General features: G+C 42.0%; 1 protein-coding gene across 10 annotated transcripts in view; it reads right to left on the minus strand.

Moving 5' to 3' along the window:
- Nucleotides 1-11,077, minus strand: part of TMX3 (thioredoxin related transmembrane protein 3) — a 47,139-nt gene extending 36,062 nt beyond the window's left edge. For 2 of the 10 annotated variants that reach the window (XM_059706337.1, XM_059706336.1), the window contains exons 1-4: nucleotides 9,992-10,233; nucleotides 9,827-9,881; nucleotides 6,228-6,267; nucleotides 4,684-4,807 (exon numbers count right to left, since the gene is read on the minus strand). In XM_059706337.1, coding sequence (XP_059562320.1) covers nucleotides 4,684-4,807; nucleotides 6,228-6,267; nucleotides 9,827-9,881; nucleotides 9,992-10,160 — 388 coding nt within the window. In that variant the 5' untranslated portion in view covers nucleotides 10,161-10,233. Of the gene's footprint in view, nucleotides 1-4,683; nucleotides 4,808-6,223; nucleotides 6,268-9,826; nucleotides 9,882-9,991; nucleotides 10,234-10,922 lie in introns of those variants that run through there. The other 8 variants (XM_059706340.1, XM_059706339.1, XM_059706335.1 and 5 more) reach the window with 7 other exon arrangements.
- Between the last annotated feature and the right edge of the window lie 2,243 nt (nucleotides 11,078-13,320).

The following is a 13,320-nucleotide window of genomic DNA, read 5'->3' on the forward strand; positions in this document are numbered from 1 at the left end:
GGCAATGTCTGGAGACTTATTTGGCGGCCACAACTTGGGAGTAAGGGGACAGTGCTACTTCTAGACATCCTACAATGAATAGGAACTCCTTCTCCCTCCAAAGAAAGAATTATTTGGCCCCAAATATCACTAGTGCAAATATAATCTGTGAACAAGGAATCAGAATACAAATGTTATTGGCCAAATGTCACTGCAAGTTTATAACTCAGAGATAGGTAAAATACGAACTTTATCATACAACTGTCACAATTCCTCAACTTAGGTTGAGGAATAAACAGAATTTCAGTGGTTTCATAATAAAAATCAATACATCATTGCAGCTAACATTATAACTTTTTAAAATTCCAAGCAAGACACACTTTTAGCACTCACTATTGAAGGGATATGTACAAAGAGAGAAGTTAAAATACATATATGAATTCGCATTGGACATTACACAAATTTTTAATGTTATTTGGTTATAGTACTAGTTGACACCATGCATCAAAAAATTATTGGTACAAAAACCACAGGGCAGAATAAATCATGATAGTTCAAATTTCTCTAGTTCAAGAATTCTATACCGAGATTTGCTGGACTGAGTGTGATGGCATTTGCTTCCACTCACTGCAAGTATGTGCATGACTGAGAAATAAGCTACCCTCACAAATACTCTATGAGGTATTCTACAGTTGACCACTGAATAATCCTATCCCACTCAAATCAAGGTTCTATAAATAACTATCCATCTAAATCCTTAACTTTGTGATTCTCCAGCTTAAGCATGCAGCACAATCACCTGAAGTCCATGTAAAAATACAGACCCTTATGACCCATTCTCAGAAATTTTCAGTCGGTAGAGCTCGTGTGAACTTTGGAATCTGAGTTTATATGAGCAACCCAAGTAACCCTAATGCAGGTAGTATGCAGACTACACACTGAGAAACACTGGCTCCGTGACTGCCTAATAGCCACCTAGGGCAGTGATGGCGAACCTTTTGAGCTTGGCGTGTCAGCATTTTGAAAAACCCTAACTTAACTCTGGTGCCGTGTCACATATAGGAATTTTTTGATATTTGCAACCATAGTAAAACAAAGATGTATATTTTTGATATTTATTTTATATATTTAAACGCCATTTAACAAAGAAAAATCAACCAAAAAAATGAGTTTGTGTGTCACCTCTGACACGTGTGTCATAGGTTCGCCATCACTGACCTAGGGGGATGGAAGAGCTACCCATGAATCAGCCAATCTGTTAGTATCCTAGGGTTAGACATGGAATCATATTGGCAGCTAGCTTAGGAAAACAAATTCAATTTCGTTACCTCTTTGATTCTAAGTTCTACTAAACTGCCTGCACTGGAGTTGCCCTGAAGTGTTTAAGGAAACTTTAAGAATTATATGCAAAAGATCTATTTGTAATCTCTAGATAATAGTTATTGAATATTTATCAACTTTTGTTTAGATACTAAGAAGATAAATTTCTCTTACTTCATAGCGCATGAAACATCTCCATGATTCTATAATAAAATGAAAAATGCATCCATCACTGACATCAAACACTAAATAGTCCCATTCAATATACTTAAGTTTACTGGTCACTGTTTGTCTCTCCCACTAAGAATGTAAGTTCCATGAGTAGAGACTTTTGTCTGCTTTGCTCACTCATGTATCACCGATGCCTAGAACATGTCTGTCATATCCTGAAATATGGTAAGCACTCATTAAATACCTGTTGAATGGATGCTTACTCTACAGCACTGGAACAAAAGAATGACTTTTCAATAAGCTATTTTTGTATGAGTCAAGCAGTCACAGAATCTACAAGCAAGCCTCACAGGTTGTATGCTGGTTGGGAGAGGAGTGGAGGTTTATTATTCAATATCCAAGGAGTAAAGGACAGAAAATGAATGAAGCATCTACCACAGTGCCTGGCAGAGGGCAGTCCTCAGCACACACCAGTTCCTGGTCCCTTTTCTTAAAGCTAGAGGTTTGCTTCAGATAATGTGTTAAATGTCTACATTTCACACAATGTAACCTCTGGCGAGATTTTTCCTCCTCTTAATTCAGCATAACATATTACACAATGCTAAGTGAACAAATAAAACCTAACTATCATAAGATCAGAGGCAAAATTTAAACCTTTTAATGATTTATGAAAATGAAATGAAAAAAAGTCCCATCATAAAGTATTTAAAAAGCTACAAACTATATATGAAGTCTTAAGACCTATAAGAAAATTGCTTTTAGTTCCAGCAATTAAAATACTTTCTTCTCTAAGCTACTCAGGAAAAAGTATTCACTATTTTTCTCTGAGTCTCATGCCACTTAATAGTGCACACAGAGCACTTAATGAACACTGAATAATAAGCTAATGAATTAGATAAGAATTTCTGACATAATGTAAACTGTTACCACTGCAGAATCACATGAGTAGTTCTCCATTAAGATGTTTACTGATTTATTTTTCTCATTATCTTTATACTCCCATATTCCTTTACACATTACTTAATTACTCCACTGAATGATTCAAAGGATCACAGAATGTGGCATGTTTATGACTCTATTGCACTTGTTAGTTTGTTCATCTCTCTCCCTCCATTTAACTGTAAGTATTTCCAGGACAAGAAGGATTTGCTTTGGTTCTTGTTTAATTTCTACAGACCAGTACAGGCTTGACAAACCAAATATTGACTGAGTGACCATGAATGAATGACCATATAAAGAATGTATCTTTACATGCATGTCTAATCAACATAAAAGTGTAGAAACAATAATTTACTTTCATGAGCAACAGTTGAAAGGAGTAACTTCTTAAACTTTTTTAAAAGCTTATTTCAAGAAATACCATTTCAAGCATATTAGTCTGTCTCTACAGTAACTTCTACCACTGATCTCTTCTCTCAAAGTTTCAACAATTCATTTGTGTGACTCAATAATTCCAGCTCAAACATCGCACATGTACTCTAATGACCTATTCCAAAACATAAATAAAGCAAAATACCAAATTCAAAATAGCTGCGAACATGAAAATGCATACAAATTTCAATTTAGTATTATTTTCCACATAACCAGTTCAGTAACTATGTTAAGAATCCTATACTATTATTTTTAACTGTTTTTCTTTCTACCACAGAGCTAATCTATCACTTCTGTATTTTCACCCTTGAAAATGTCTCTAAAAATTACTGTTTCCTCTTTACTCTACTGCCAACCACCCAAGTCAAGGCTCCCAGCATTCTACACCAAGATGCACACAAGTCGACTTAGATGATTTTCTTATCTCTACTCTTCTTTCCTTACTACATGTAGCAAGCCATTGGCCTTCTCAAAAACGTGTATTGCCTCTTAGTTGACAAGCAATAAAACGTAAAACACTTTGTCCCACATGAGGGCCCCTTAAAATCTGGGATTACCTCTTAGCACCTTGTATGTAGTAGTAACTGTGGTAAGGGGTTTGAATATGAAATATCAGTACAATCATAACCTAGAGGATTATTACTCTTCCATTTACAGACAAGAAAACTGAAATGAAGAGATTAAGTACTTCCCCAAAGCCAAAAAAGCAGGACATGGAAGAGTTGGGATGAAAACATAGGTCTTTCTTGTTCCAAAATTGTATCCAGAGTATAACCCTGATTTTCTAAAATGAATTACTCATTACATACTTCCTCTTTCTTCACTAATTAAAGGAAAAAGGAACCTACATTTACTGAATAGAACAAGGGACTTTATATGTACTACATTATTGAAATCTCAAAATAATCACTAAGAGGCCTTACAATAAAAATTTACCTGTGTGGAAACCGAAGTTAGAGGTGCTAAGGCACTTTCCTGGTGCTGTACAGCAAGAGCATATCTAAATAAAGCACATACACAGCAGAGCCAGAATCTGTTCTCTGAAGCCATCCTCTTTCCAAATTTCTATGATGTCTCATACTTCTCTAAACTTAATTTTGTCTTTTCCCAAACCCTTTAAGACAGGCACTGGTAAACGTTTTCTGTATAGGGTGATAAAATAAATGTTTGGGCTCTGTGGGGGATACAGTCTCTGTTACAATCACTCACTGTGCCAATGGAACATGAAGACAACCACGGATAATAGTATACAAACCAGTGTGCTGTGTTCCAGTAGAGCTCCATTTACAAAACCAGATACTGTAGTGGCCAGATTTTGGCCATGGGCCAGTCTGCCAACGACAGTCTATTCTCTGGTACGCACTCAGTAAACTCATTTCCAACTCTGTGATTTTGCTCTAGTACTCTCTCTAAAGTGAACACTTTCCTGACCCTCACCTGCATTTATCCTAACTCAACTCGTCCTTCATATTCCCATTTACCCCTCAGCCATGCCGTCTCACACTACTCAAACAACAAACTCTCATTCTTAATTCACACAGCAATATCAATAGGTCAGTGCTCAAATTTTTATTGTTGCTGCAAGTCACAAATTATCTCAAGTGGGCTCAAAATAGAAACAAGAGCTTACACATCTCCAATAGGCTTTCAGTTAACATATTTCATATTACACACCCAATGGTTAATTCATTTAACTCAAAAAGCAGTCTTAATTTAAGATAACTTTAATTTCACATGGCCAAAAAAAAACATGTATTTCTTCCTCCTACCTTGAATACAGCTTTGCAATTTATACAGTTTCATTAGGCTAACAGTTAAAAAGTAAACTGAGTAAATGCTTACTAGAATAGGAAGTAGCATCCATCTTTCCAACTTTAACTGGCGAACCAATGCTTTTCATTTCAAGACCAACTTCATTCCAAATCGGCTCCAGTTTTTTACAATGACCACACCATGGTGCATAAAACTTGTTAAAAAACAAACAAAAACAATCACTAAAATACTGTGCTACTGTGGATATCAGTCTTCATTTTAAAGAATCTCTTTGACAAAATGATCTAATAATAATGTTTTAGACAAAACAAAGACTAAATATTACTTTCAATTGGTTAACATAAAACATATACATAAAGCATACCCCTCAATACTGACACTATTTTAAGGTAACTTTAAATGATTACTGATATGTATTTTAAATAGATACATGATTTACAATAAAAGCATCTTTGTTTCCAAGTGATGTGTCCATGTTATGTATAAAATGAGACCATCAAATACAATACACATCATGTGCACACCCCTTAGGTGCTAATGATACATTTGAATCTATTTCTACTACAAAAATTCCAACACAGCAGCTGCCTTTACTAGTTTAAGAGTAACCATTGATAAAATGGGAGAAACCATTAAGATGACTGGTTTGGCAGAAGGACAAATAAAGCTGGTTAAACTAAAACCACAGTTCTTCCTTCTTCAGAATCACCAGCAGGCTGAGGTGGTAACTGGTGTTAGGTTAAATGGTATAACAAAATGCTTGCTGTACTTTCATGAAATAGGACTTATCTATTTGTGAACACTGTACTTTGGCAATGTTCAAACACAGGCATGAGAGAGAGGGAGAAATACACAGTGAGCCTGTGCCCACAGCCTGGCTTCACTAAGTGTCCACTCTGCTACTGTGAGTCTGTCTCTTCAGCTGCCACTCTCCTCTTTTACTGCGGCAGGTGAAAATGAACTCCAAACACCGTAAAGTGTGAATATAATCCACACTTGAAAATGAGAAAAATCTGACTTTGTTACTATTAAGATGAAAGATGATTTTGACTGCCAAGTGATTAATATACACAGTCTCTTGGGTAACATGACAAACTGAGAGTGAATTTTGAAATAAAAATCGTACGATAATCTCCCTCAGACACAATCCACAAGCCAACCTCATCAGAACTTCATCAAAGTCAAGTTCCTTGCCAGGAACTTTAAGGCTCTGAGGTTCATCTATATATATAAAAGCCTAAGTGGCTGGCTAACTGGCCAGTAGCTATGATGTGCACTGACCACCAAAGGGCAGACGCTCAACACAGGAGTGGAAACCACAGGCATGGAAACACAGAACAGACTGATGAATCTCAGAGCAAAGTGGGGTGAGGGAGGGCAGGAAGAGATTAACAAAAGATCTTATATGCATACTAGAGGACCCTCAGCCTGGCCTGCGGGGATGGGGCCGAAACCGGCTCTCTGACATCCCCCTGAGGGGTCCCGGATTGTGAGGGTGCAGGCCAGGCCGAGGGACCCCACTGGTGCACGAATCTGTGCACTGGGCCTCTAGTAGAAAATAATGTTTAAAATTGTAGGGGTGGTTAATTAGTACAAAAATTTTACATACTCACATCTACAAGCCAAATGTCATCTTTTCGATTGTCCTTAAACCTACAAAACAAAAAACAAGGAAACAAGTCTTTGTATGTTTCTACTTTACCACTGAATAACAGGTGGGGATAATTAGTTGATAAATATAGGGGCATGCAACAAAATTCTTTTAATAAATTTTTACGTGCAAATTTTACTCAATGATCTCTAAATCTTATCCATTAAACATCATAATAAAAGTAGAGAACTGAAGTAATGAAGTGGCAGTTGGTAGAAACATAGACACATGCTCAGCACCTATGCCTTCTGCTCCATTCACACCTGGAGTTAGTTAATGCAGCAGGCCTGAGGCTGCTATGCTTGGAAAGCTTGCCTGCCTTGGGTTGCCCTTAGTTGGCATCTGGGAACTTGAATTTCAGCTTCTGATAATGATGACTCGGTGGTTTTACACTGAGCAAACAACGTGGTTTTGTGAGAATAGCTGCTCTCCTTCTTGCCCTTTCCAACCCCTAAATAGAAAAGAGGTCTAGGAATTGATGGGCCCAATCAGCTACTGATGCTGTCATAGAACCCATGTGGGGATCTGGATGGCACCCATCTACCAGGTTATCAGAAAGGCCACTGCCTTTGAGTGGGGCCCCAACCAGCAGGACACCCTGGCAGCCCTCCAGCAGGCCACCAGGGCTCTCTTCTCCTGGATTCCAAGGATCTATATCCTCCCCAAGTTGACTGAAAGATACAACCCTTTGAGAGGCAGTTATTGGCCTGTTGCTGGGCCTTGGCAGCCAAGTGCAGCAGTAGGCTCATGAGCAGAAATTCCAATCATGCTGCTAATGAGGGAGACCCTGGACTCTATGGTGTAGTGGCAAAGGCACAGGAGCCCAGCCGGAGTCTTACAGCTCCATGAAAAGGTCTCCCAAGTGGCCCTCCACCTCTCAGGAATAACATCCAAGGAGCCTCCTCTAGTCCAATGGGGAACCAGAGACAGAGTCCTCCTGGATCGCCCCTGGGCCTGGGTCAATGATGGCTCCTTTGGGTTAATTTACTGGAATAGAATTAGGTATGGACACCATTCAACCTTCACCAAGCATGGTGGAGTACTTTGAATTTGTAAGGCTACTCGTAAGGGCTAGGACTGTAAGATGATCTGACCACTGCTCTCCCACCTCCCGTTCCTCACTCCAGCCCCAGCAAATAAGCACTGCTGTATTTTCACGGGCCTCTATGCTGACAAAGGAAAACGGAATCGAGGAGCATACCAGGCTTGTCAGCTAAACATGGAAATGAATTGTTACCCCAGAGCAAGCAGGAGTGCAACTGATTGCCTGCTGGGTCCACCAGAGGACAGAAATTCAGACACCATCTTGGATTGGGCTGGTGTGAGACGACACTAAACTAGCACGAAAAACCTGTCCTTCTTGTCAAACCCTGGCATCAGTGGGTCAGGGCATTCACAGCAGGTAGCACACACTGTACCCCTCATGATGGTGGGCCATACCTGTCAGTCAACAGAACATCCATCTAAAGAAGGTGAGGGTTTGGGGTGCCTATGCCTGTTCATCCTCCCTTCCTTCTCTCCAGGTAAACTCCTGGCTAAAGTCATGGCTGTCAGGCCATTCTAAAGGAGGAGGACTATAGTAACTGTCAGACCCCCAGAGCAAGGACGATGGGCCAGGTACAGAAACTCACCAGGGCAGAAAGCTCCAGATGCCTACCAAGGGGCAAACCTGAGAAAACAAGAAGCTTGCCCCCGGGGCAACGTATCCTCCCCTAGAATATCACTGGTAATGCAGTTTGGATCCTGGATCTTTCATATCGCTGGTCAGGCTGTTTAGACCACCCCTGGCCCTTTTCTCTCTAAAGATAACATCTAGGCCTCAGTTGTATTTCAGCTTCAGGCCCAGAAAAGCAGCAAAACCAGAAAAGTGGTGGCTTGGCTGCCTCAGGACTAACTATATTGACTAATGACCCCCTGCCCTGGCACTAACCAATTGGTGGAGAACACCATGCTTAAAGAGCACACCTGGAAAACTGATGAGTATTCTATTAAGACTCTACCCTGAAACCTCTATTTCCACCTGCAAGAGAGAGAAATATGCTCAAGGCAAAGGACCCAGTGGGCACTCTCTCAGCAAAGAGCAACCCCTTTCCATTCCTCCACAGGGGTGTATCCCCCAACCTCTAAGGAACCCTATGAGACTTGCAACCAGGGGAGCAATGAGCAGCAGCAGCTTGTCCCAGGCTCCACCCCTGAACCTGTCCCCAAGGCTCCCTTTTCTCTAACTTCCCAGTGAGACAAAGCAGCCCAGCCTAGGCTCTCCTGTTGCTTCTTCTATGCCCTTCTTCGTTTTACTGTCCTAAATACATTTTTTGTTGCCATCATGACCCAATACGCTTTGGCACAGTGCTGTGTAGCCCATCCCTTTGGATATTCCCATCACCCATCCCCTTTTCCTTAAATATAGTTATTCTTTCTCACTGTCTAAGATGGCTATTTAGCCTGCCTCCATACCACTGACTTTAACCTTTAACATTTAAGAACATTACCTCCCTGTTGACAATGGTTCTCCCAGGATCAAACAGTTTCTGTAAACAATCTGCTAGCACTCCCCAGTACTCACTGGCATGGCTGATAAAGGGCCCCATAGGACCCTGAGGCTTTTGCTTGTCAGAACGGCATGTGCTCAACTGACCACCCTGCTGCTACAGCAATGTTGTCATGTGGAGGTGTAAGTAGGACAAGTCAAACTGAAAGTAACAATGGAGGCTTTCTTCATTTACTGCTATGATGCAAGCCAAGGGGCACACAAAAAAGGCACCAGCTCCTCAGTGTTCCATTTTCCCAAGTGGAACCGAGCCAGGCAAGGGTCAGCACATACAGAGGAGCAGTGAACCAAAGGCTTCTTCTGCCTCTGCCTCTTTATGGACCCCTGGGCAGAGGGACAGCCAGGGAAAAGGGACAGGTGAAAAGCGGTGAGTCCAGGTGGAGCAAAGTGCCTCGGCCACGCCCCTCTGTAAGGAGGTCTCTGCAAGGTGCACAGGAAATGCCTCAGGTGAGCCCCCTGCCTCCTGTCTAAAGGCAAGTGGGCTAGGAATGCAGACATGTAGCCTAGCTAGCACGCTGGCCCTGGAGGCCTGAGTCTATGGCTACAAGCCCTCCAGAGACTGCAGGGCACTGGTTGTACAGCGAGGTTAGTGTGGGGAGGGTAGTTTCCCCTTGGAGGCCTGCCAGGTAAAGCTTTACAATTGTCTGAAAGATCACACATTGGGTTTTGGCCTGGAGCACGACTCTTCACCTACTATAAGCAAGGCCTTGTGATTAATGGTGTGGTACTGTAAAAACAAACAAACACATACACACAAAAACACAGCATGGTCCCAAATTCCAGCAGCCACTTACTGATTAAAGCAGAAAAACATAGCAAATACAGGTGAAATGATAAAATAGAACACAGATGAGTTTGGCACTTTTTAAAATCTTACAACTTAGTAAAACTCTCTGAACAAAATTAGTGCTAGCTAATAGCACTGGTTATTACTGGCCCTATTATTAAAAGACTAGATTCATACAAATATTCAGAGTTGGAAGAAGATACTACTTAAAAATATATATACTCACGATTCATCTAAATCTTCTACGAATCCTTTACAGAAAGCCATCTCAAGTAAAAAAACTGAAAGAAAAAGGGAAAACATATACAAGAAATGCTGGTGTATCATTTGGCTTATGCCATAAGCTCAGTCATCTAAAAAAAAAAAATGTTTTTGATTTTTATCAACCTACCAAAAAATTCATTGAACCATCCTAGGGCACAAGTGATGAAAAAGCATAAATAGTTCAAATGTTTAATAAACACTCTGCATGCAACCGTACTGTGAAAGGCTAGTAAATCACAGAGGTTCTTTTTAAATATACTTCCACTTTCATCCCATTTTTCCTTGTTACATGCCATCTTTTTGGAATAGGAATAGAAATCGTTGCTTTTCCTTTTTCTCTAATACCAATGATCTCCCCGGCATACACTCCAAATACCATTCTACATACTTTAGCTTTTAAAAAAAAATTATATTGTTGAAAGCATTACAGGTGTCTCATTTTCCCTCCAGTAACCCCCGCTTCCCCACCCTCTTCCCCTCCCCAGGTCTTCACTGAACTACTGCCTGTGTCCATGAGTTTTGCAGATATGCATTTACGTTCTTTGGTTAATCTCTTCCAAACGGTTAGTTTTTATTCCCAATTTCATAGGTCTTGCGCTCCACCACCAATACGTATTCCGGAAGAGGATCTGGCACATCCTGGTTACTGAGTGAAAACAGCCCAGAGAGAAACAGGGGCGCGGGGGCTGAGCAAAGGCCCACCCACATTCGGGGCACTTTCCACTGGGCCCCTGAGTCTGTTCTGCCCTGGGACACCCCACCCTTCGCCCCTTCTTCCCGAAGACTCGGAACCTAAAGCCAAAGCCCTGAGTGGTTGCACCTTCGGAAGGTAGCATCCCTCACGCCTGTAAGTGGAGCCAGCGCTCCGGAAACTTCCTGCCACTCCGAGAATCAGAACCGAACGGAGGAAAACTCATCCTTCCCGCGCGTGACACTGGTCTCGGGCAGCCCGCGTGGGAGGAAGGAGTCACGGCGAGGGACCCCGAGGCCGGTCCAGGCCCGACCCCATCCGGGGAGGGTCCCCGCGCCCACCCGCACCACCCCCGCCAGGCCTGTACCAGTGGCGCAGAGCCGCAAGGCAGCCCCGGGTGTCCGAGCTGCCATGGTCGCCGCAGGAGAGCTGCAGGCCGAGGGAAAGCAGTAGCGGCGGCCGCCTGCGCTCCCGGAAGGGGAACCGGGGCTCGGAAGGGAAGCTGGGCGCCGAGGGCAGGGGCGGGGCAGCTCCCAGGACCCGCCAGCCTCCGCCTCTGAGCATGCGCGGAATCAGAGCGCACGCGCAGAACTGGGGCGCATGCGCAGTCGCGTCCACGAAGGTTGGTGTTCTCAGTGGCCTCGGGGAGCGTGGGAACCGCGAGTGAAGTCGCTGATGCGGGCGGGCGAAGCGGCCAGTGCCGCTTGGGTGCGTTTCAGGGAAGTTCAGTTCCGGCTGAACTTGAAGAAGGAGGTAGATTCCGACAGCGCAGCTTGAGGTTGGATTCTGCCAGGTTTTTCCCTCGCTGCTCAAGTGCAGTGAAGGATGAGATTCCTGCAGAGGTGCGGTAGCTAGCAATGGTTAGAAAGGTTCTTTTGCTACGGGACCCTCCATGTACTATTTCAACAGCCTTTGAACCTGTTTGCAAAATAGGATATCTGTCTTAGAATAGAAAGCTCATGTTTGCCAACTAAAGGACTACCTTAAAAAAATTTTAAATCTTGAAACCTGGAAAACCGAAGTTGATCATAAGATATATTTTTTGATGATTTGTTCCTCTATGTTTTCTTTTAGAGATAAAGTACTTGCTATAAAACATTTATTGCTGTCTTTCTACACAACAAAAATGATTTCTAAAAGCGACAAAGTTTTTTAGGATGGTTTCAGCAGCAGTCACTACATCTAATTCAAATGAAATTTTTGTAGGACATCAAATTTCAAGATTTAGATAGTTATTGAATGTGTGTTGTGAGAACAGAAATGGATTGCAATGTCAGCCAATTCACCTTAAGTTCAAAATTCCAACAGGCAGAAATCTCATAAACATTGCTATTCCCCATGATTAGAAGGCTAAATTATAATCTGATTGAGAGTAAGCCCTAGGTTTCCTCCCTTTTATGCATATAGCATAGTATCCAATGCAGACGTTCAGATTCAAAAATATTTTTAAGTAAGCGTTTAGTTTAAGAGCTTAACATGCATAAATATGTAATCAAAGTTCTCAAAGTAGAATATATTATGGATGAGGATCTATTGTCTCAGAGGATATAATTTCCTTAACTAAAAAGAATGAAGTTGTTATTTGAAACAAAGTCTCAGACTCCAGAGCTGGTGTTCTTTTGTTTTGGGGCTTTGTTGCCGGGGTCCAACCCCAGCAGGTCCAGGGGTCCCCAAAGGCGTGGACGGAGTCGGCGAAGAAGGAATGACATGGAGACAGCGTTCAGTTGATCAGCAACCTAGCCAGGATCTCTAGCCCGGATCTCCAGAGAGGTTCTGCTTCGGATTTCCAGCGAGGTTCTGTAGCCATGTTCCCTCGCTAGGTTCTCCAGCCAGGTTCTGTCCAGGCTCTCCAGTCAGGTTCAGTGTCCAGGTTCCAGTCAGGTTCTCCTGCCAATCTCTGTAGTCAGGTTCAGTCCAGGATCCCTTGCCATGTTCTCCTGCTAGGCTCTGTCTCTAGGCTCCGAGGCCAGTCCCTCTCCAGGATCCTCCGGCATGCTCTCTCCAGCAAAGTTCTTCTGTCTCTAGGCTCCGTGTAGATTCTGTCTTCTTGATTCTGTTCTAAGTTCTCAGTCTTTCTGTCTTGTTACAACTGTATTTATACCAGTTGATTTAATCCTATCAATCTCTATTACAAAGGTTAGGGCGTTTCTTATCTCCATTCCAGGGAGAAAAGATTATGTAGTTTAAGCATGATTGTTCGTAGTTAAAGGGATTAATTACCCGCCTGGCACTTAGTTGAGGGGTTTTATTCCCTCCCTAACTTCAGGGGAAAATCCCTACCTGGGGATTCAACCTTTCTCGGAGAGGTGACCTTGGTTAAAACACAGCGCCAAGAAGGTGAGCAAACATATTAAGAACAGTATGCCATATATGCCAGGTCCCTTGAAACAGCAAGGATGGACCGGATCCCGGCACTTTGTAGTTGTTGTTTTTTTGTTGTTGTTTTTTAGAACATCACTTTTATTTGTGTCTTAGGTGAAACATGAAACACAAGAGATCAAATTGTTCTCAAGGTAAGAACAAGGCTTCTTTTGCAAAACAAATGAACAAATACACAAAATTAAATAACTATAAATCATATGCTAATACCAAGTAAAAACACCAAGGTAACTGTATATAACAAAAAACAAATTGCCTGAAACTTACCCTTTCAAAAATAACCTCATCCAAGTCCCAAACCCACCCTAACTTTTCCTCCTGTCTGTGAATCTCTGTAAGACATTTTCTCTAATTCTGTATTATCTATATTGCTTTTCTACAGATAG

Source organism: Myotis daubentonii, chromosome 8 (assembly GCF_963259705.1).
Source record: "Myotis daubentonii chromosome 8, mMyoDau2.1, whole genome shotgun sequence".
In the NCBI taxonomy this organism is placed as follows: domain Eukaryota; kingdom Metazoa; phylum Chordata; class Mammalia; order Chiroptera; family Vespertilionidae; genus Myotis; species Myotis daubentonii.